Raw genomic sequence first — 23,130 nt, 5'->3', positions numbered from 1 at the left:
ACTACTCTTTGTTTCTGAACGGAAAGGAGGGCAGAAGGAACGCAACGAGGTCCTCACCGGAGCGGCGGAAATCCGGCGGTTCTTGCCCGGGGTCGTATTTTTCCCGTGGGCGTAGCGGGACGCATAGGTGCGGGGCGGCACCTGAGGGGGCATGGTTTTGCTCCGAGCCACGGGTTTCCCAGGAGTGTCCTTGCCACCGAAGTCCAGGGGCCCCCGGCCCTCCTTCCAGCCCCTGGTGGTGTCTCGCAACATCTCCGCATCGTAGGTCGACTTCAGGTTGAGACGGGTGATCGCGTCGTTGATACCGTCATAGTCCACAGGCCCCAGGAGGCGCCCCGGACCCCCACCGCCCAGCTCCTCTTCCTCTTCCAGGATGCGACGCCCTAGCAGTTTGCCTGGAGGGTGTTCCACCAAAGAGAACGTGTTGACGTCATTGGGCTGGGAGATCTTGGAGGAAGAGGGTGACCCCTTTCTGGGAGGCAGCGGAGGGGTGTCCCAGATAGAGACGCGGGGAGGCAGAGGAGGTGGGGACAGTTTCTTGGAAGAGCTATCTATGTCCCCCGATCCTAGGTCCCCAGGGGACAAAGAGAGCCCCTCATCTGAACCATCGAAGATGTAGAGATAGTCTCGAGCCAGAGAGCCTTTGGGCCAGGGATCCGGGCCAGGCTGGGAGCCCTGGGAGGTAGAGTGGTTGGATAACCCTTCCTGCGGGGAGAGGGAGTTGTAATTGAGGGTAGGATCGGAGCCAGAAAGACCACGTAAGAGCTTGAGGTCCTTCTGCCTTCCTGCCGGCTTGTTGTAGAAGTCTAGGACAGGCTCATCCCAGCTGATGAGAGAGGAGTCTGTGTTCTGTTTGGCTCTGCTCTCCTCCTTGTCGTGCCGAAGCCGGGAGAGCGCGTCGTACTCCATCTGCAGGGCTTCGGCCATGGCCAGCTCCTTGCGGCTGATGCCCACCGACTCCAGGGACTTCCAGTGTTCCCCACTGCCCTGAGTCGAAGACATGGTGAAGACGGGGGACGGAGGAGACAAGGAAGTCTTCTACTTCCTCCCAGCGTCAGGTGTACAGGATTCTGGCATGGTGTCTGGGCACCTGCAGGTGAGGGGTTAAAAATATCATTCAGCCATAAAAAGACTTGAATTAATAATGTGACTTGGGTGACATAATCTGGGCCACTGCCTGTTTCTTGAGTGCCTACAACAGATCAAAGAAACAAAAAGATGGAGAAAAAGAGAGATACCAAGGCAACTCTATTTATCTATTGAATACATCCATCCACCTTTCCGTTCATCTATAGATGTCTGGTCCCTCGCTCCCACCCTCCTCTCTCTCTCCCGTGTGTACTCCGAGGAAAGAAGGAGGCACCTCGCATCAGCCGAGAGAATATGGAAACAGGGGCTCTTCGATCCGTTTAAAGAGGACCGTTCCCATACCCTGCTGGTGGGGAATGTGAAATGGGGCCACCACTTTGGAAAACAGGCGGCCTCTCGAAAAGGTAAACATCCACCTACCATATGACTCAACTACCCCACTCCTAGTCACTTATTCAAGAAACATGAAAGCACATGTCTGCACGAAGACTCATATATGCATATGGTAGCCTTTGTCATAGCCCCAAACTGGAAACCACCCAGGTCTGTCCATCAACAGGGGACTGGATTAAAAAATGTGATTGCGTCCACAAAATGACACTAAGTCAGCCACAAAGAGGAATGAATTACTGACACATGCGCTAACATGGATGCATCTCAAAATACCTACATCGGAGTTAAAAGAAGCCAGACAAAAAAATATGAATATGCAGGATTCCATTTATATAAAATCCTGGAAAATGAAAACTATCTACAGTGACAGAAAAGCAGATCAGCGGTTATCTGGGAAGGGGGGGCAAAGAGAGATGGATGACAAAGAAGCTTAAAGGACACTTTTGGAGATGCGAAATATGTTCATTACATTGTGACAATGGCTTCATGGCTACATAAATATGTCACAACTTACCGGACTGTACGCCTTAAACAGGTACAGTTTATTGTACGTCCATTATACCTCAATAAAGCTATAAAGTGAAACAGAGTCCAATGAAACAGACCTTGTAACCACTCAGACTGCACTAAGATCCTCCCCAAACACACCAACAGGGGCAATTAAACAAAGCCAGGTAACAGGTGAGACCCGGGTACCTGAAGGACTACAGGTGTGCCATATGGATTCCCCTTGGCCCTCAGGAAGCCAGGCAGGGAGGCACGACCCCTAGGCCAGCTGGTCCTGACTGCAAGCAGCCCCCTCCATGCACTGCAGTGTTGGTATCCTTTTCTTTAGAAGCCATGACACGAAGACGGCGTTGAACGAATGGTTGTCAGGACACAGCGAGCCTGGCCCAGCGCTTCTCAACCCCAGTTACAAGTTAAAAACACTGGGGCCACTTTTTCCAAGTACTGTTGCCTGGGTACTCTTAAGAAAGATTCTAATTCAAATGGCCTGCGGTAGAGCAGTGGTATTTTTTAAAACCCCAGAAGATTCTGGTCTAAAGCCGAAGCTGAGAACCACAGACTTCTGAGTGTATGTGGTTCAGATGAGGTTGGGGGAGACGAATGTGAAGTGGCCACTTCTGACCCTTAGCGCCAGCAGCCAAGAAGTTCACGATTTCGTACAATTATAAAAAATTATTCATTCTATTGTACGGCTTTACCCAGCAGGTAATCAACATGAAGCACGTTGTTCCTTATGCTCAGAAAGTTGGAAACATCAAAAGGAAAAAAGTTCAGGTAGATACTTGGGCGGTAAGTTCCATCAGGTCCCTAATGTGTTAGGACAAAGGTATTTCTTGACCTGAGGTGCCTGCCCAGGACCCTCGTGTCTCCGTCAGGCACAGGCGCAGAACCCTGGCCTAGAGGGCCTCGGCTGGCTTAGTCAGTCTTAGCGAGCAGCTCCCCCAAACACTGAATAGCCCAACTCCAGCCTCGGGGCATACGAAGTGGTTCTCTGCCTGTTGAGTTTGTCTACCCTTCAACAACTTCTTACAGGTTACTTTTCACCCACAGAGGGTAAGAGGGAGTCTCACTATTTGAAATTCAAAGGAATTGGATGAGTTGATGGAGATACCCAGAACACAGCTGCTGGGAGTTGGGAAACTGGTCCCAGGAAAAGGTCCTAGTACTTTAGATCACAGACACCAGAGAAATGCTCCAAACTGGACCAAGTCTTTTATTCCAGAGAGTATTAAGTCTTAGGCACGCCGACACTTGGCCTCATTTTTGGTCCCCCCCCCCCACACACACACGGCTGTCTCTTCTTTCTTGTTGTGTAGTTTCTTGGACTCTGCCATTTCTGGGCTTCTTTGTCCCTCCAGAAGTCAGGTCAACCTGAGCTCACCTCACTGTCCTTGGTGTCACAATCTCCAGGAGGCAGAATCCCCATCAGCAGTAAACACCAGGGACATTGAGTGTGACTGGGGTCCTCTCACGAGGACAGCTGGGATGTGCCCTGAACACCTGCTGTCCTGGGATGAGGCTGATGGTCAGGAATCCCAGGGGGAGTCTCTGTCCCCATGGGCAGCTCAGCCCCTGACCATCTCTGGGCTCTAGTCGGTGTCTGAGGCTAATTAGTACACTGATTCTGGGACCCCAGGCTCAGTGCTGCTCCCCTGGAGCTCAGGGCCCATGAGGATGTGACACATACCCTCTCTGGGCTCTCAGGGCTGGGCTGTCACCCACCTCCAAAGAGGCCGGACCTCTGCTAAGAGTCTTCTGTCCCAACCCAGGGCCACAGGGCCCGTGACCTCAGGGACGGAGTCCCTCTTATCTTTGCCTCTTCTCCACTCAGATGTGGGCCCTCTGACAGAATCTTCTGGGTCTGATTGGCTTTGGGTAACAGAAATTCCTTCTTCTAGTCATGGGTGGCCGAAGGAACAATTGTATGTGTCCTGAACGTGCTGAACGCAAGACACAGGGAGCAGAGCTGTGCCCACCCCTGAGTCCAGTCGGGTCCCAAATCTTTCCGTCCTGGGTGCTCTGCCTGGGTTTGGTAATTCCACCTCTGAGACGGCTCTGGAGCGCACAGGAGCAGCTTCTCCTTCAGTTTTACTGGGCACCGCATCAGCCTTTTACCTGCAGGACCAGACCTGTGATACACAACTCATGACCACAGTAACAACAAGGAATCAAATGATTTTAGAAATAAGTTTATAGGGGCGCCTGGGCGGCTCAGCCGTTAAGCGTCTGCCTTCAGCTCAGGTCATGATCCCAGGGTCCCGGGATCGAGCCCCACATCAGGCTTCTTGCTCCGCTGGGAGCCTGCTTCTTCCTCTCCCACTCCCCCTGCTTGTGTTCCCTCCCTCCCTGGCTGTCTCTCTCTCTCTGTCAAATAAATAAAATCTTAAAAAGAAAGAAAAAGAAAGAAAGAAAGAAAGAAAGAAAGAAAGAAAGAAAGGAAGGAAGAAAGAAGAGTTTATAGACCCCTATTCAACTGAAAACAGAAGGCATTTCTTTTCCATTGTTTTTCCATCCATGCTTTTAACCCTAAATTCCATCCATTTATTCTCTGCAATAAACAGAGATCTGATTTAAAAAAAAAAAAAAAAAAAAAAAAGACACCTAGGTGGCTTAGCTGGTTGCGTTGTCAACTCCCGATTTGGGCTCAGATCATGATCTCAGGGTCATGACATTAAGCCCCACGGCAGGCTCTGCGCTGGGTGTGAAGCCTGCTGGAGATTCTCTCTCCCTCTCCCTCTGCCCCTCCCCAACTCCCCACTTGCATACGTGCTTTCTCTCTCTTAAAAAAAAAAAAAAAAAAAAAAGATTTGCCTTCGCCAGGCACCATTATGATGAGGAAAACTGAAGCCATTGGAAATAATCTAACTTCCTGCCTCTCTCACGCACGAATTTATCCACACTTGCGTGCAGTCTTTCTTCTTTTCCGTCTCAGGGGAAGCGGGTTCCTGCCCCCTGCGGAGGCACAACCTTCTTGCGCCCTTGTCCCATTCACTGGATCTCCTCCGGGAGGATGCCCCCCGAGTTCCCTTCCCTCTGCGGGACCTGCGCCGCATCTCCTTACCGGGGTCTCTCCCTTCAGCACATAAACATGTTCAGGCTCCTTCTAGCCTTAAAAAGAAAGCATGAAAAACAAAAACAAAAGCAAAAACCCTACACCCTAAGCACTTTCTCTTGCCTTTTGTCCCCTAGCCAATACCTTCTCTGTTGTGCCTTCCCAGCTAAGCTCTACGAGAGCACAAGACAGGTGAACTTTCCCAATCCCATTTACCCTGCGACTCACTGTAATCTGGCTTCTGTCCCCGTCCTTCTACGAACACCACCCCAGCAACAATGCCCAGGCCATCCAATTCCACAGGTCTTTTTTTTTTTTAAGATTTTATTTATTTGAGAGGGAGAGAGAGACAGCACAAATAGGCAGGGGGGGGGGGCGGCAGAGGGAGAAGCAGACTCCCCGCTAAGCAGGGAGAGGAGGGGCTCGATCCCAGCATCCTGAGATCACCTGAGCTGAAGGCAGACACTTAACCGACTGAGCCACCCAGGGGCCCCTCCACAGGCATTTCTATCTCCCAGACATGGCTGCTGCATTTCGCTTTCCAGACCCTCCCCTTTTTCCCTAAACCCTCTACCGCTTGGCTTCCATGACACTACTTTTTTTCATGTTCTCCCCCTCCTTCTTTGTCCTGCTCTTCCTTTGTCTGCTCCTGCAATGTCGGTGTTGGCTCAGGACTCCGTTCTCAGCCATGTTAACACCCTCTGCTCGAGCAACCTTGCCTCTCATCTCCCATTCGTTCCACTGGTGTGTTAGAGCGTATCCAAAGGGGTATCTTGCCCCTCAAGTGGATATCACCCGTATCTCAAGCCCCAAATGTCCCAAACTGAACTACCACCTTGTCTTTTCCCTTCCCACAACCTCTCCTCCCTCCGGTCTCCCCACTCTGGCAAAGGGCACCAGCCAGTCGCCCAGGCTAGAAACCCATCCTTCGCCCGGCCCCCACAGCCCTTCACCAAAGTCTTCCTCAGAGAGCGACTTTGCCTCATTAGTGTTCCCGAATCTATTTCTTCCCACCATCCCAACGGCTGTGGCCCTCATTGAGCCCTTATCTTCTCTCATTGGAGCTATTTTAATGGTTTCCTAACAGTTCTTCCTCCTAATCTGCGCGTCCTTAAGGCATTCTCCCCAGAACAGCCCGAGGGCTCTTCCTAAAACCTGATCATTCCACTCCCCGCTTGCACCCCTTCGAAGGCTCTCCATTTGCTTCCTTTACAAATCCTTCATCACCTGCCCCATCTTCCATTTAACCGCAGCCATTCATTGCCAGGTACTCAATACCTCCCTGATTGTGTTCGACATCTTCCTTCCCCTGGGCATGCCCTTCCCAACTCCCTTTCACTTTCTGCCTGTGGGACTCAACTCACCCCTCAGACTTTGCTCAGACATCATGCTCTCCAGGAAGATTTCTCTGAATCCCTGGATTGGACTAAGGGCTGCTTCTTTATGCTCCCAATAGTACCCTTTACATACCTCAAATATAGTCTTAAAGTAGCATATTCCAAATTAAATAGGTATGGATCTGTCAGCCCCCCCACCACCACCATCAAGCTCCTTAAGTTCCAAAGTCACCTCATTTCCATTGAGAAACGCACTTGAACTGGGATGTAATGACAGCGCTTTCTGGTGGTAAGGGTTTTTAGACAGAAGACCAGTGATCAAGATGCAGCTGGTGCCCTTCCTTGGGTCCTAGAAACACGGGACTGGGTATCACCTCACTGGGCTGGGTTTGGCATCCAAAAAGGCAGGTGCGCGGACGGACAGGACCACCTGACAAAGTACCTTCCAGCTCTGGGCCTCCGATTCTAACCCATTGGCTTCCTTGAGTCAAATTTCTCAGAGGACTCCAAAGTCACATCCCAGAGCTAAGGAGCAGCCTTAGCCCTGGGAGGAAAGAGAAGAAAGGCCCATGCATGATCCAGCAGACCTGGCTCCTGAAGTTCTTCCAAAACTGGAATTCAGCTGAGGAAAGCCGAGCTACCCCTCGCTAACCACCGTCCCCAGGCGCCTGGCCAGGACTCCACCAGACTGCCTGTCAGACGTGCAGAGAAGGAGGGCCAGCCTGCTGACAGATCCCGTGCCCGGGGCCACACTGGCAGCTCTCCCTCCAACAGGCTCATGCTCTGCTCGCTCTGATGCTGCAGGATCCAAGGTGAGGAGGGGGACAAGCAGCAGCTCCCACAAGACCAGGAGAGCCACCCCCGAAGGTGGACTGAAGGTACAGAGAGGCAGCCAGGCGCAGGGGAAAATACAGAAGTCAGGAGCAACATTCCCAACAACCTGGAGCTAGAGCGAGCTGGCTTCCCCGAAGAACTCAAGCCCCAAATTTCAGTTTCTGGGACGGGTGGGGATACATAAAGTATTTTAGGAATCAAGAGTCTCATGTTTCCTGCCTCTCCCTCCCCTTCCCCAATTCAGCTCCCTCTCCACCAGCCTATGCTGGGTTGACAAATTAGAAATTGCTCTGTTTCCTTAGTCTCAAGGACTCCTAGAGATTCTGGAAAAAAATTCATGTAGGTCCCAGGAAAGAGGTGGGGTGGTGAGGGCCTGGGTCTGTGCAGCCCATCCAGGAAGAGAGAGCTGGGGCCAGTTCTACAGTGTCGCACAATTCCAGGGGGCAGCACACACTGGAGTCTATGGGAGGGCCCCCCTCTGACCACAGCAAAGAGAACCATGAGAATGGCACCCCCTGGAGCTGCACACCTTGGTGGCGCTGGCTGCATTCTCTTCTCAGGTCCTTCTTTCAGAGAGCAGGTGCAAATCGTCCGAGAGACCCCTTTGAACCAGGTTCCCTTTATCACCCGCAAGCACTCACCGTCTACACCTCCCCTCTTTCTCTGCTTCACCGTTTGAAGGGAAGATGCAAGCACTTCGCCTCTAACTACTTCAGCCGGAATGTCTAAAGAACTGGGACATTTTCCTATATAAACACGACGCCATTAGCACACCCACAACATTTAAGGTTGACACAGTAATATGATCTAATGCACAGTCCACATTAGAATGCTCGCAATTGTCATCTGGGAAGTTTTTCGAATGTACAGATTCCCAGCCCCTCTTCTGGAGGGTCTGACTCAGGAGGGTGAATCCCTGAACTCTGATCATTTCAAAGCCTCCCAAGCAATTCAGACACGCCACCAGGTTGGACCCTTCAGACCACAGTTTTGGAACTGCCAGGAAGATAAGAGGCAAGTGGGGGAAAGGGACCCCACCAAGCCCCAGGGAGCCAGCTGGTGACGGAAGAGGGCGTGTTTCTGGGTAAGCAGGTGGGTGCCAGGGTCTGAGCAGCACCAGGCACCGAATACTTCACAGGGCCACCAAAGGATGGCTGAAGGCCAGCGGGGGAGGCAACGGGGTCAGAGCAGAGCCACACAATGGTCTGGAGTCAAAGGGCGGAGAGAAAGGAGAGGACACTCCCATCAGTGAGCTGGCTCTGCTCAGTCCCCGTGCCAGAGAGGGTGGGGTCCCAGGGGCCAGCAGTGATCCCAGCTGTGGGCGGAGAGGGCTTCCTGCTGCCCGGCAGGAGGGCGCCTTTTCAGAACGGCTCTGCTCAGCCTGACAGGTCTGGGTCATCTCCTCCCACCCAGACCCGCAGAACTGAATCCTGATGGCCACCAAGTACCAGCCACATGGCAGGCGCCACGCTCCTCCTCGAAGCATTCAGATGACCACAGCACAGTTCCAGGGAGCTTACCATCCAGCCAAGGTGACAAGCATACCCATAAATAATTCAATCCCCCCCCTTCGGGCACAAAGCAGGGAAGTACCACGTCTTGGCCCCTCTTCATTGGCAGGGAACATGGAGAGCTGTCAAACAAGATGGTCTCATGCCCCCAGCCTTGGGCAGCCCACCTTTTAGTAGTTTTTAATAAGGGAAGCGGAGTCAGTTCTAGGACTACCTAGGAAGGGACCTTCAGCACCTCCTCTCAGAACGAAATGGGTCAAGGAGTTAGAGACCATTCAGACTCAAACCCTTTGGCTTCCAGAATTTTGTCTTCAGAGGACCCCTGCCCCATTCCACTCCCCAACACCCACACTTACCCACACCCAAAATCCCACTGGCTTTGCAGCCAGGGACCCATCCCCCACTCCTTGCTCCATACACCTGCTGCCCCACCAACCCACCCACCGCACCCCGCCACCAGAGGCTCAGCTCTAGCAGGGAAGGTTAGCATGCCCTGTGTCAGGAAGCCAACGGGAAGGTGTATCTGAAAGGTCAACTCCCTGTCTCAAACAGATACCCATCTGACCCCGGCTTCAGCATTGAAAACCTATAGGTTGTGCACAGCTCTGCAAGCTTCTTTGATGTCAGGCCCATCGCTGAATCACATGCACCAACAAGGTCTTTTTCTTATCTATGCTCCCTCTCTGTGGCTATCACTTAGTTCCAAGTGTGGGAAGACAGAAAACAACTGTCTGTGCTTTCTTCCTACTCACCTAGTCCCTCTCTAGCATCTTCTTGGCCAAATTAAAGCAGTCCCATGTGGTTCAGTCTTTGCTACTGGAACTTAACTCTCCATATCTGGCCTCCCTGGGCCTACCCTGGACATTCCACTCATTTGAAGCCCAAGTTGATATCAGAGTTAGTAGAGGGCTCTCTGGGTCCTAGGAGCTCAGAGACAGATGCTAGAAGCCTGTGTGACATGACTAGGTAGAGCTGGGTTCACATTCACAGCCCGAAAGTCCTCAATCCCAGCTCAGAAACCATGTGTGCAGTGGTTCTGTACACACACACACACACACACACACACACACACACATACCCAGAAGCCCTGAAAATCACAAATCCTACCACAAACCCTGCAGATTCAGGACTTGAGTAAGAGGAAAGTCAGGGATGGAAGAGTTCAGGCAGCTCGTGGCTTCTTTCAAAACTTTCCTTCCTAGAGCTGGCGATGTAGATCAGACAGCGGGAGCTGGCAGTGAGCTGAGTGGAACCCCTGGCAAAGAGGGAAGAAAGGTCTTGGCAGCGTGTGGCTCTCTAATCCAGGAACCATGCCGGGAGCCAGAGCAGCCACATCGCCTCTCTGTCTGGTCTGTACTTCCTGCTCCGCACCCCCCCCCACCTGCCCTGGGCCACAGCAGCCCATAGAACCAGCCCCTTCTAGTTCTGATCATCTGGGTTCCCTGCAAGCAGCATGGTGGTTAAGAATTACCCTTCCAGCTTCCTTGGCCCTCCAGAGAAAGGCAGTGGGACAGGATGGGGGTGGGGGAAGGGGCTCCCGGGATGACCTTCCCTTGCCAATCTTGGTCTCCAGCGGAGGGGATTCCTAAGGAAATCTCTTTACAGACAAATCTCTTTACACCAGCCCATCCTGTGTCAGAAAAATCACCCCAACATTTCCAAACACCAACATCTAAGAAATCTTAATCTCTCTGAGGGCATGGGAGACCCCATGAAGTATAAAGGAAGCCCCTCTGGGAGGAGGATGTAAGAAAGTGGGTGAAGTGGGGGATGGGCACACAGCAGCCCTCATAGCCTTTGCCTCCCTCCTCAGCTCTGCTACACAGCGCCATTGGCTTCTCGAAAACCGAGGCCTCCCGCAAGGCCTGTGCTGTCCCCTGTCACCACCAGCTCCATCTCCAGTCCAGCTTCCCCAGCTCGTGTCCTTTGGAATGCAGTTCCCCAGGATTCCTGTGTGGGCTGGGGAAACTCCCTGGAGGCGGCCAGCCCATTAAACAGAATCCAGAAAGCAGGTCACAGCTGTTCCCATCCAGCCATGGCACCAAAGGGAGAACAGAACATACCGGAGTTTCTGCTCTGCCTGGAAGACTCACGGAGGGAAGAGATGAGAGGCAGTGTGGGGCCAACTCACTGCTCCCGTGCTCGAGCCCCAAGTCCTCACGAGCCTCAAGGTCTCATGGGCTGGGTGGGGCTAACCCATCAGGGTCTGCAAAGAAGGACCGAGCAGCTCTTCAATCACGGCCCAAGCCCATGGCAAGGGGAGAGGGTGTATCTTGGGGTAACTGCAGACACACTGGACTAACTAGAGTGCACTGAATAATGCCAGTGGGACCTCCTCCCATCCTTGCTGGGGATCAGAGCTCTGAGTTTTAGGGAGCATTTCCAATGAATTCAATGCTAACATGCTTTGGTTGTTTTCTGGTAGCGACTTCTTAGACATCTGAGAGGCTCTCTCTCTTCTCCATGACAGGGTCCTCCTGTCTATTAGAGATGAGCAGACCGAAGCCCACTAAGGGTCAGTGACGCTGCCCTGGGTCTCACACTGGAGCTGCAGCAAAGTGGGGGAAGGGTCCACAGACCCGATGTGGGGAACAATCCTGACCCCAGCCCTGCGCTGTCCCCCAACAAGTGCACACCTGGCCCAGATGAGCCAGAAGCCCAGGCTCCGGATGAGAAGGACCTGGAAAACTGGTCCCCAGGACGACCCTCCAGAGTGCAGAAAGGGGGTGCTCATGCACCGCAGCTCCCATGTGGTGGTGCTGTCTGTGGGAAGGCTGGGGGCAACCGCCTGTGAGCCCGTCGGAGAGAGCCAGGGGGCAGGGACAGGCTGTGTGGGCAGAGGGCTGTCGGCAGCTGAGAGCCACCTGCGTGGTTTGGAGGAGGGCAAAAGCAAGTCAAGCAGAAAAAGGCTGAGGAGCTGAAGACCAGGCCCCACACCATGCCCAGGGCAAGCTCCCTGCCCCCTCCCAGTAGGAAGGCTCTGCACACTCCACGAGCCCTGCCCACTGTCCCTCTGCCGCCACAGTCCCTAAACCAGCAATCGAAACATGTGATCTGATAGTAAAGAGTGTCTTCCGTCAGCGCTAACTCCCCAGATCGAAAAAGTCCCTGATAGACTACAGTCATTCTCAGGGACCTGAAGCCCCAGTAATCGTACAAACTGCACATACACCCACACTTTCCTTAACGTACCCCACACCCTCACACCCTTCCCCGTGCACCCTCCACATCGCCCGAGACCTACCTCTTCCATCTCCTCCCTCCCCACCCTACACACACACACACCTTCCCCCCCACACCCACATGCACCCCACACTCTCCATGCCTACTCCATACCCCGCACACTTCCCACAACCCCCACACCCAACACAATTACCTACATCTGCCCCTGCACACCCCCCTACCTTCCCACCCCTCCACACACACACCCCCTCGACTGTGCTCACTCCCTCATCAGCTCCCTGAGGAGAAAGGAGAGGAAGCTGGCTTTGACACCATGAGGTCACAATCTTAGTGTCCCTGGCAAAGACATCTGAGAAGAGTAAACAGAAGGTTAAACCCGGAAGAAAAAGGGAAACAGGACCTTTTGGCTCCAGGGTGCAGCTTTGGGCCTTCCCCGTCCACATTCCAATACACTGGAGGCAGGCCTGCAGGGCACCAGGGAGCCAGAATGCCAGGGAAGGGGCTGTCAAGCAGGCCTTTGCCCAAAGGCCACCTAGCTTCTAGCAGGCCTCAGGGTTGGTCAGTTATTTCCTAAGTCAGGGCACATTGCAGAGGCCCTGGGGTCCCCACAGACCAGGATGGGAAAGGCAAGGGGCGCCCCTTTCAACCAGTCCCCATCTTACAGCTCAGAAAACACACACACACACACACACACACACACACACACACACAGAAAACACCACCGAACATCTGATACTAATTTACACCCGGGTGTTAGAGGCCAAGGTGTTAGTCCCGCCCAGGGACATTGGACATTTGCATTTAAAAAGCAGAGTCTGAGGAGAAGAGTACCCAACCCAACCCATTCTGGAAGTGGTAAGGGAAATTTCTAGTGGCCTGGAAGGAATGATCCATTAAAAGGTAGGCGGGGTGGATCTCTGGTGCTGGCCGTGCCTCTTCAAGGCTTCCCTGGTCTCAGCGCCTGAGGCCTAGGCATCTCTTGCCCCCGTCCAGAGCACATGTCCCTCTCAGTGCAGCCCAGCAGGCAGCTTGTCTCTAAGTCATTGACCCCTCCAATCGCAGGCCTTGGCTATTGTCAGCCAAGATTGAGCCAGGCGGCCACCGCCACCAGGCATTTACCGGTACCCACAAATTTCCACTCCACTTTTCCTGGTAACAGGCAGAAGGATATTCTGCTCAGGTTCAGCCAAGGACACTGAACCTAGAGAAAGACCAAGGATTCCATTTTACCTGGGTCAAAGGAGAAACCCCATACGGAATGCAGGCCTAAGAGGAAACTAAGGTTGAAACCTTCCCCAAGATGGCCTCTCAGTGTTTAGAATCCCCAGACCATAGGGAAAGGGAAACACAGATGGGGGCCTGGGGAGGAGGCAGCAGGCAGTGTCCCGTGGTACCAGATCCCATCGGATCCCAGCCAGGTCTCCCCACATCAGTCTGGTCACCCCTGTCCTGGTGGTAGGCTCCAGTGCCCTCAGTCAGACCCATCTGCACTGACAGCCTAGTAAAGACTCCCCATGCCCTATTTCCCCACCAGCTGACTCTCAGGGCCTCAAAAGTCCTGGGTGCAGCTGGAGCCTCCTTCCTCCTCCCTGCTTTCTCTCTCTCCTCTTCCCACTCTGACTCAAGAGCCTCAGAAGCCTTCCCTGGTCAGTCCTTCCAATTTCTCCTCACTTCTATCCTTCATGTCTCCTTAACACTCTGATGCTGTGTGACACAACAGATGGAAATGGTGACTCTGGTGTCTGGGACACAAGAACAGCACATCTGCCTTAAATGGCATTGAAACAATTTTCATCTGTGTGGAGGGGTCAAGAAGACTTATTCTCTAAGCAGGAAGTGACCTAGGGGGTGGGGGAGTAGGGCAAGGAATCATGGCAATTCTTTTTGGTATTGCATCTGATGCCTTTCTCCTACCTCCTATGCCCCACTCGGCCCAGGAAGGTCCCAAGGGAGACAGAGGTGTCCATAAGACAGAGCCCCAGTCTACACCGGCAGAGGGGTGGACCAGCTGCCGACCTGGCACAGGGTGGCACACCCCCATCCCACCATTTCCATCTTTATGGGGCTTTGCCCATGTGATCCTCACTCAGGGTCCAATGTCGGAGGCCATTCTCAGTAGGGATTAGCTGACATCGCTTGTAGCTGGGTAAGTGTAGCCAGGGTGTGACCGTGTGTACAGGCCTATCGGGGCTGACATTCCACAGGCACCTTACAGAAATACCACTCCGAAGTATGTAAACACCATTACAGTCTGTTAAGTTAGTTCCCCCAGGACAGTTCCGCTGTCATGACTGGAGTGGAGGTATCTTACTTTGTTTGGGTGAAAGGGAGAGAGGAGAAGGGGGGCAGGGCTGGGGGGAGAGGCTGGGGGAATATGAGCAGCACAGAAATAGAAGGAAAGAAGGAGATCTGTTGTTCCCCTCCGCGATTTTGTGCCAGGTATTGTCTTCTTTAATCCTCACAACAATCCTCCCACATGGATATTAATATCCTTATTTAATGGATGAGGGAAGTAGAAAACAGGAAGGGGACTGCGTAATTTACCCAAGGTCACACAACTAGTAGATGGTAGAATCAGGAATTCAATCGAAACTTGTTTGAGGCCAAAATTCATAGTGTTTTTCCCATCCCACAGAATGGGCCCCGGGTACATCCCATTTTACCGAAAGTGCAAGCTGACACTGGGGATTAATTACCCCAATACAATTCCGCACTCTCCCCCGACACCCCAAAACACTTCTTCACCTCCCAAGCCACTCAAAAGCAAGCAAATAATAAACAAGCAAAAACCAAAAGACGACCCACCATTTTGCAGATAAGAGGACCAATGACCAATTGTCCAAATGCGGGAAGAGGAGTGGGAGATAATAGGCTTTCAGTTATAGAATGAGTAAGTCATGGGAGTAGAGGGCACAGGGAATCTAGGCAATGGTATTGTACTTGCGTGGTGGGTGACAGATGGTAGCTACACTTGTGGTAAGCACAGCCTAACATATAGAAAAGTTGAATCCCTATGTTGTACACCTGAAACTAATGTCACATCTTGTGTCACCTATACTCAAAAAAAAAAAAAAATTAAAAAGTGAGAGAGAAAGAGAGAGAACACCAATGACCAGAGGGCAGAAATGACTTGTCTGGAGTCACACAGCTAGTCAGTGGCAGAAATGGGACTAGAAACTAGAGGCAGGTCCCAGACTCCCACTCCAGTGCTCCTTCTAGACTGAGCCACAACAGTCTACCTCCAGGGAAGGAAATCCCCCGGCCTTCCTGTTCCAATCTCTCTGAAATTGGTCCATTCCTTTCCAAGCTTTGGATTACTTTCCTTGAGTGAAATAACCTACTGAAAGCACATATTAGGCACCAAAAATTATTATTCTTTCTCTTACCTGAACAAGTGAAACAGTCTTCTAACAAGGTCTGTCTCCTCGCTGACATCTAAAGCATCTGTGCTCCACTGCCAACCTTGCAGCAATGGCTCTGTTCATGTCATCCTTCTGAGGAAAAGGTTTCTGTCTCTCCCCTTCGTTATCAGACATTCAAGCCTCCCCACACTGAGTCCCAGCCCAGTTCCCTGCATGTCCCCCAAATGTTGGTGGTTATTAATCATTCCCCAGGGCCACGACTTTTCTCACAAATCTTCAGTCATGCTACTGCCTTCTGGAATATTCTCTGCCTTGCCCTCTACAAGTGCCTGCTCTTATAGTTGAGCCTTCTCTCATCTCCTATGACTGAAAGTTGACTTTTGCTCTCTTTTGAACATCTCGAAACATATACAGCATTTATATTGTTGCATTATGTCTACTACTGATTAGAATAAAAATAATTTTTATCCATGTAGGTGATTTATAGTTACAAAACACTTTCACAGACATAAGCCCATTCATCTAAGAATAAAAATGACCTCTTATTTATCTTTGCTTTCCCCACGATGCTCAGCAGTGTTTTACAACCAGGGACACAGCTGTTAAATATGGTCTTCAGAAGGTGGTCGGGCCAACCCAGAGGAGAACATTTAACCCCTCCCTGCTGTAGGATCAGAGATTCTGAATGAGGAAGGCAAAGCTGTAGTTGATTTTTCCAGGTTGATACCCCATAGCATTTATTAGACTCTGAGTCTAGAGGCCCCAAAATATTAAGCACCATGGTCCTGGCTTCTATACCTCTCTGAAATGCTGCCTGCGATTACACCAGCTCTTGGAGCAGCTGTGCGGCAACTGCCTCAGAGAGCTGAGAGGATTACCCCACTCCACAGCGGGGTACTTGCAGTTTCTGGAGTACAATATGGTTACTTCAAGGTCATGGACCATACCGAATTTAAGTTTGCATCCCTATAACAAAATTGTAACAACCACCATTTATTAAGCCCTTCCGAGGTATCAGGCAGTGTTCTAGATAGTTCCTTAATGAACTCATTTCATTTTTACCACAGCCTTTTTCCCCCCTGCTACTATTATGTTCCCCGCGTTACAAATGAGGAAACAGAAGCACAGAGAAATTAAGTAACTTTCCCAAGATCAAACAACCAGTACGTGGGAGAGCCAGGCTTTGAACCCACAGAATCTGGCTCCAAAGCCACACTCTTGACTATATACTGAATTTATACCGCCTTTCAGTTGATGAATCAATGAATATTAAGAATGAAGGAACAGAGGCACTGAAGATGTTTTTTGTTGGAGGAAGATAACCAACCATTAATTAACTCACCTTTTGCCTCTACCCTATGTTACCTGTAGGACTATCCCAAGAGTCTTTTTCAAACTTTCCCTAAGTTCAGCCAGGGTTTGTCTATGAGGAATTCCCTGATCTACCAGTATAGAATCCCTACCAGCAAAATAAAGCAGCTTGATTTAATTTATTCTTAGCGAACGAAGTTCTCCCAGAACACAAACTCCAGAACGACAGGGACTGTTTTCTTCACTCCTGTGCACTGGGGAGAGCATCAGGTACATCGAGAATAAACGATAAAATGTAAACTCCTTCAATGGCTCTGGCCAGAATACTACTTTCACCTCACCTGCTTTGCCTTTCACTTCGTCCCCAGCCCAATTTCTACTCATTGTTCTGATCTCGGCTAACGCTGAATTTCTTCCAGGAAGTCTGACCACCCCACATGCCCCACTTATAAGTTTCCAAAGCATCCCATACACCCCCACTCACACACTCACCCCACAGCCTATTTACTTGTCTGTATTCCCCACTCGACTGTAAGTTCTGGAAGGCTCTCTGTCCTCATCACTGAAAGCACTGAAAGTCATTAGTAAGCCCTCAAAAACATCTGTTGAATGAATGAATGAGTTCTTTTTAAACATTATCTGAAAGACTTATCTCCCTTTGTGACCATAGCTTCTTCCACAGACGACTTTGAGAACAACCCTTTTTGTTGTCAACAGACCCTTGGGGAAACCCCATCTCATTCAGAACTTGGGCCTCATCCACGCTTTTCTCTCAGAGGTCCCTTACAGGGGAGCACCGAAGGAAGAAACGCGGGTGCTGGACGTTATCCTGACCTGGATTCAAACTTCGGTTCTTCTGTAATTATCTTCGGCATGTTTCTTCATCTTTGTTTGAATCAAACCTAATCGAAATCTCAGCTCTCCCACTGATAAAGGGGGAAGACACAGTTTCATCATTACGGTTTCCTCCAAGGTTAGGGGAAGGTGAAAGTAATGTCTGAAAGCTCACAGTGGACAACACCTGAGACTGATATAATACTGTATGTTAACTAACTGGAATTAAAATAAAAACCTAAGGGGGAAAAAAAGAACAAAACCTAAAAAGAAAAAGAGAAAAGAAAGAAACGAAAAAGCTCCCAGGGGACAGACCCTCCATGCTGCTGGCTATCCTTCATCACACGCCCTTGCCTTTCTTGGTACTTCACCTTTCGCTCAGGTGGCTCCTCTTCGCCTTGTGTGCCGGAACCATATGCAACAGTGTCATCACAATTGCACTTCAGAAGATTTGCCAACCCTCTGGAACCACTCTACCTTTCAAAGTCTCTTGTCAGGGAATTATATCTATCCTTTCTATTAAAAAAAAAAAAATCTGCCTTCTCGGAGTCTAGAGTGGAAACGTGAAATCCTGGCCCTAATATTTTGGAGGTGAATAATATAGATGTGTTCTCCCAGCTTCCCATAATACCCAATTTGCAAACAATCTCTCCTCTTTGGGTCAGAATTAAACACACTCTAATGGTGCTCCTTATCAGTTTAACCTCCTTGGTTCACTCTTAGGAAGACAGAATGGCATGGAGAATCAGGAACATGGTGGACGCTCTGCTTCCAGCAAAGACAGGCTCTCCAGAGATGTCTCAACAGTGGAAGAGCCCCATCATTACACTCACCTGCGTTCTGGATTCCTCTGAGACCTGAGACAAGAAAGGCTCCTACCGATCTCTTCCTCCTAGCAAGGCACGCTGTAGCATTTCCTCAAAATGCAATCTTCTTGGTTCTTTCCTCTTTTCTCCTCACCCTATGTCTTCTGGTTTGCTGCCAAGGGTACCAACTACACTAAGATAGAAAGAAGAACTTGGCTGGAGAGGATGCCTCCACGCAAGCTTATTCCTGGTGGGCCTGGGCTTAGCCAGGCATGGGGCATGGGCAACCAGCCATGTTGAGTAGAGCAGCTCTCATTCCTGACACCCACCTCCATTCGGAGAGGAGGCAGGGAGAGGGGATGAAGTAGAACCCAGACTCTGGGACAGGACCCTCAGGAGCAGAGACTTAGGACACACAAAGCATGGTAGGAAGAAATGCTGAGAAGGAAAGAAAGCACGGCTGCCCAGGGGATCGATCTCACAGCGACGAGGGTTGGTTGGCTGGAGAGAGAGAAAGGTGTAGGAGGAAGAGAACTGAACAGTGTTTTCAGGAAGAAATAGAGGCAGGAGTGATAAAGTGTAGGTGAAAGAAAAATATTTTCTGAAGAGGCAGATGATCTCTGGCTCCTCTTGGAAATACGACGGAGCCTCTGCTGGGTGAGACTTCCCGCGGGAAGTATTCCAAAAGAGGAAGGAGTGAATTGCTAGACTCCTTCAGGCACAGGTTCTGTGTTCTGCCTCAGGAATACTAAGAACCTCTTTCCTCTTCCTTCTCCTGACCTGGAGGACCTCCGCCCCGAAGCACAAACAGTGTCTTCCGTGTCCTTCATGTCTTTAGCCAACATAGAAATTTGGGGTGAGTGAATGCCATCACCCGTGCTCTGAAAGAATTCCCCAACGATGGGGTCACTGGCAGGGTCTGTGCACGATTCTGACGTGCCAAAGATAGGTCCTGTCACTGGTCATATTGTCATCTAGGGGGCAAGGGTAAAGTCCCAACACCGCTAGTCACTGTGTGACCTTGGCAGAGTCACTTCTCAGGGAAATGCTCCCCAAAGTCCTCTCCCGTTCTAAAGCCTTATGTGGTCATAGAATATGCAAGAAAAACAGTCTCCTACGTTTCATTTTATAAAACAGACACGAAATAAAGCAGATAGAAATACTAAACCAAAAGATTTGCTTCAATTTCCCAGAGGAGCCCAAGTCCCAAACCTATTAATGTTGACCAGAAGGTAGCAAAATTACTTGATTCGATTACCCCCAGTCTTCTCCTTACACTGAGGTAGGGATATGAACGGGAAAGCAGAGGAAGGCCGGTAAGGCAGGAACCCAAGGAATTCACATACATGTGCCTTGACCCCCCCCCAAATACCTGGGAATTAAGGATGTGTTATCGGGGGGCCCTGCCCTTGAGAACTTTATTATCTAAGGAATGTCCCAGTCTGGTGACTTGTCATGGGTGTTCAAGTCAGGGAATCCAGTATGAATGAATTCTATAACTCTGCTACCGCCTTCCATTCTCCCAAGACCCGATATCATCCTTATAGTGGCACTGAGGTTATGAGCACAGGGTCTGGAGTGAAACAGCCTGCTTTAAATCCCTCCTCTGTCATTTACTAGCTGACTGACATCAGTAAATGTTAGCTATTATATTATTTGCCAGCTCAGCACTACCCTGTTTATGGACAGTAGCCTGCCTTTGGGGGGTACTTGTTTTCCGACTTCTATACAGATATCATTAAGCAGTGTCTCCTTCTCTCCTAGCTCCCATCCTGCCAACTCTTTTAACACACACACCACCCCCCGCAAAAAACAGAAGTCACCCAAGAAATAGGTACCTTGGTATTGGCACATCACGCTTCCCTTGTCCTATGTTCCAGAACATTCTCTATTCCATCCCTTTCTCCCACCCCTTTCCCAACCCCCACCAGCTCTCCCTCCCTTGTTGTTACCAAGGCTAAACTCAGGGTGAGTAATACACGTTGGTATAGTACTCTGCAGTTTCCAGAGTGCTTTCACACACACGATTTTACTCAGTTCATGGTAAGCAGTGTATTTCATCCTTAAAGCAATCTTGCGAGCCAAGGGTATTTTCCCCCCATTTTACAGATATGCAAACTAAGTCCTAGGTTCATAAGCTGTCTATGCTCACACAGCTGGAAGTCAGTCACACCGGGACTCAAAGCCAAGCCTCCTGACCCCAAATCCACCCACTATTTTCTCTACTACTCCGCATTATCACGTCCAAGTTCACATCGTGGGAGCATGAGGAGCCTGAAGTTTACGGCCAGCCACAAACCCCTCAAAGGGAGCACAGTTCTCTCATTTTTCTCCCTGCTGGCTGTGGCAGGGCTTGTCCAGGCTGAAGGACCATACACACGAGGTACCTGCAAAGTGTCAGGCCAGGTGCGGTGAGGAACCGGAGAGGGGACCCAAGGCCCACAAGGCTGTGCGGTGTCTGCTAGAGGGCCACTAGGTCATGGCAAAGACCGAAAGCATTCCAGGTCACTGGGCCATGCCATAGGAGCACCCCAGAGAAAATCCTGAGGCCCCAGATTCACTAAACCTTCCTCAACCCCGCACACCGTGAGCCTCCCTCACTGATGTGTCCAGGGACAGGAAAATGCACAAGCTCCCTTCTGGCCAGGGCTGAGAGCTTGATCAAATTCAGACACACACACACACCCATGCACACTCAGCAGTAAACTCAGAGCCATGGAAATCAAACCTTGATTTCCCAAAGGCCAAAGGAGAAGCAGCCACAGCCTCAGTCCAGGGCTCCGGCTCACAGCCACCAGCTCCTCAGATGCTAGATGCCAGGCAGAACTATAAAATGTGCCTCTACTTAATTTTTCCATGGACACAACCCCAGATGGGACTGCCAGGCTCTGGAGCAGATGCAGTTCTGAAGCCTCATAACCTCTCTGCTGTAGGATGCACAGCTGGACTTGGGGAAGGAGGAATATTTGGGGATCAGGTTTGCCACCCCCCTGGAACGTTTCTCTCCCAGTATCTTTCCAAGGCCCCGTGTGGCAGGGGAGTAAGTTTTCATTCAGCAACTGATACAGGGTTGGAATTCAGTGCAAATTGCTTACATCTGCTTGGCCACATCCCAGACAGTCAGGTAGTTTGGAGAGAGAAGGAGGGGCAGTGTTGGCCCCTTTCTGGAAGCCCGGATAGCTGTCTGCTCAGGAATCTGGTGCCATGCTGGGACCAGCCAGCCCAGGGTACAAAATTCCCCAAGGGAATTGAGGGGGAGAAACACACACACACACACACACACACACACACACACACCAGGGCAGGAGACAATGGAGATTCCATCCCAGGCATGGCTGGTGGGACTGGGACAGGGAAGCCACAAAGACCCCGCAAGGGGGTGAGGACGGAGGCAGAGAAGGTTGGCCTGAAGGAGCAGGAGCAATGGCAGATTCCTCACACAGCACACCCCTCAGCCAACCAGGGTGTGTGCACTAACCTACCTCATATATTTGGTAATCTCTTCTCACAGCCCAGGAGCTTGCCAAGCCCCTTGGCTCCCCACCCTACCCCACCCCAGCTTGGCAGCGTCCCCTGGGCTTCCTGCTGCTGCGATTGCTCCCCAACATCAAAGCCGCCGCTGTCGGGAGCAGAACGCGAGAGACAAGCACCAGCCAGGAGAGCAGCGCCTCCCCGAAGGGCCCGGAAACTCAGGCCTGAGGGTCCCTCTCTCCCCCTCAAGCTTCTCCTGGTGCTGCGGTACCTTATAAGGCAGAAGCCAAGTCTGCCCTCCGTCTGGCTAAAAAAAAAAAAATGTATATATTCCCCAGGCTAGATGCTGACTTTTCACCCACTGCAAGAGAAAGCACCCCCCACCCCCCACTCCGGGGCAGGTTTTGCTTTTTATTTCTTATCTCAAACAAACCCCCAACCATGGGTTGGTTCCGATCGCCTTGCAGCTGGGAGCCAGGAAGTGTGTTGAGAGGGAAAGGAGCGGGAAGGGGGTGCCCGGGGGCCCGAGACGCCCCGAAACTGCTGGGGCGGGGTGGCGGCGGGAGTCGGCAACCTGCAGGGCGCCGCGGACTGGAGCCCTCGCTGCCACCGCGTCCGCGGCTCGGCCGGCCGCCGGGAACCCGCGGCTCCTTCCATTGTTGCACCTCGGCTGTTGCCATGTTGGAGGGAGAGCCGGTTGACCTCCGCTCCCTCCAGTCGGCGGGCCATCTGCAGACCCCGGGGCGGGCGCTCGCGGCCCGGGACGCGTCCTACCTGTGCTCGCTGCGGGCTTCCCTGCGAGACCCGACGTGGCGTGTGCTCCGCGACGCGGGCTGCCGGCTCCGCAGCCCCAGGCGTCCCCGGCACCCGGGCGCGCCGGCCGCGCACCGCCCGCTCCCGGGCCGCTCCCCTCTCCGCGCCGCACGCCGCGAGCGCCGGCCCTGGGCCCCCACCCCGGGGCGGCGGGGAAGGCAGGAAAGGGCGCGGGACCGGCTCCCGGGGGCGCGGGGGAGCCCTCCGGGCCACGAGCGTGCGCGAGCCCGCAGAGTCAGGCCACCCCGGGTGAGACAATAGCGGGAGCAGCGGGCGGGAGCGGAGAAGCCATCTCCCGGAGACCCGGCGCACTGCACGGCGACGCGAGGCGCGGCCAGCCCCGGCCTGGACAGGCAGCCACCCGGCCGCCCGCTCCAGCCCGCAGCGCCCAGTCGGCGGCGAGCGCGAGGGCGGGGCGGGCCCCGGAACCCCGACCGCCCTCCACCTCTCCCTCCCGCCGCCCGCCTCCCGCCTCCCTCCCTCCGCCGCCGCTCGCTCGCTCCCTCCCCCTCCCCGCAGGGGCGCGGGGGAGAGCGGTGCGCGGGCGTCCGATTGTGCTCGGGAACAGGCAGCCGGCGCTGCCGCTTCCCACTTGGGTGAGGTTTCTGCAGATGGTCGTTACTTTTC

At 52.2% G+C, this 23,130-nt stretch overlaps 1 protein-coding gene across 4 annotated transcripts in view; it reads right to left on the bottom strand.

The window, feature by feature from the left end:
• The window catches only part of PIK3C2B (phosphatidylinositol-4-phosphate 3-kinase catalytic subunit type 2 beta), a 61,802-nt gene extending 39,186 nt beyond the window's left edge, over positions 1–22,616 (bottom strand). Inside the window, exons 1-2 of one of the 4 annotated variants that reach the window (XM_087856796.1) lie at positions 22,465–22,616; positions 58–1,090 (exon numbers count right to left, since the gene is read on the bottom strand). In XM_087856796.1, coding sequence (XP_087712922.1) covers positions 58–1,002 — 945 coding nt within the window. In that variant the 5' untranslated portion in view covers positions 1,003–1,090; positions 22,465–22,616. Of the gene's footprint in view, positions 1–57; positions 1,091–3,965; positions 4,276–22,464 lie in introns of those variants that run through there. The other 3 variants (XM_045787558.2, XM_045787559.2, XM_045787562.2) reach the window with 3 other exon arrangements.
• Positions 22,617–23,130: the final 514 nt, after the last annotated feature.

The sequence above is a fragment of the Ursus americanus genome, chromosome 2 (genome assembly GCF_024610735.1).
Source record: "Ursus americanus isolate L20-20 chromosome 2, mUrsAme1.1.p, whole genome shotgun sequence".
NCBI classification, from domain to species: Eukaryota; Metazoa; Chordata; class Mammalia; order Carnivora; family Ursidae; genus Ursus; species Ursus americanus.
The sequence above is the reverse complement of the archived record's forward strand: the minus strand, read 5'-3'. Positions and strand labels throughout refer to the sequence as shown.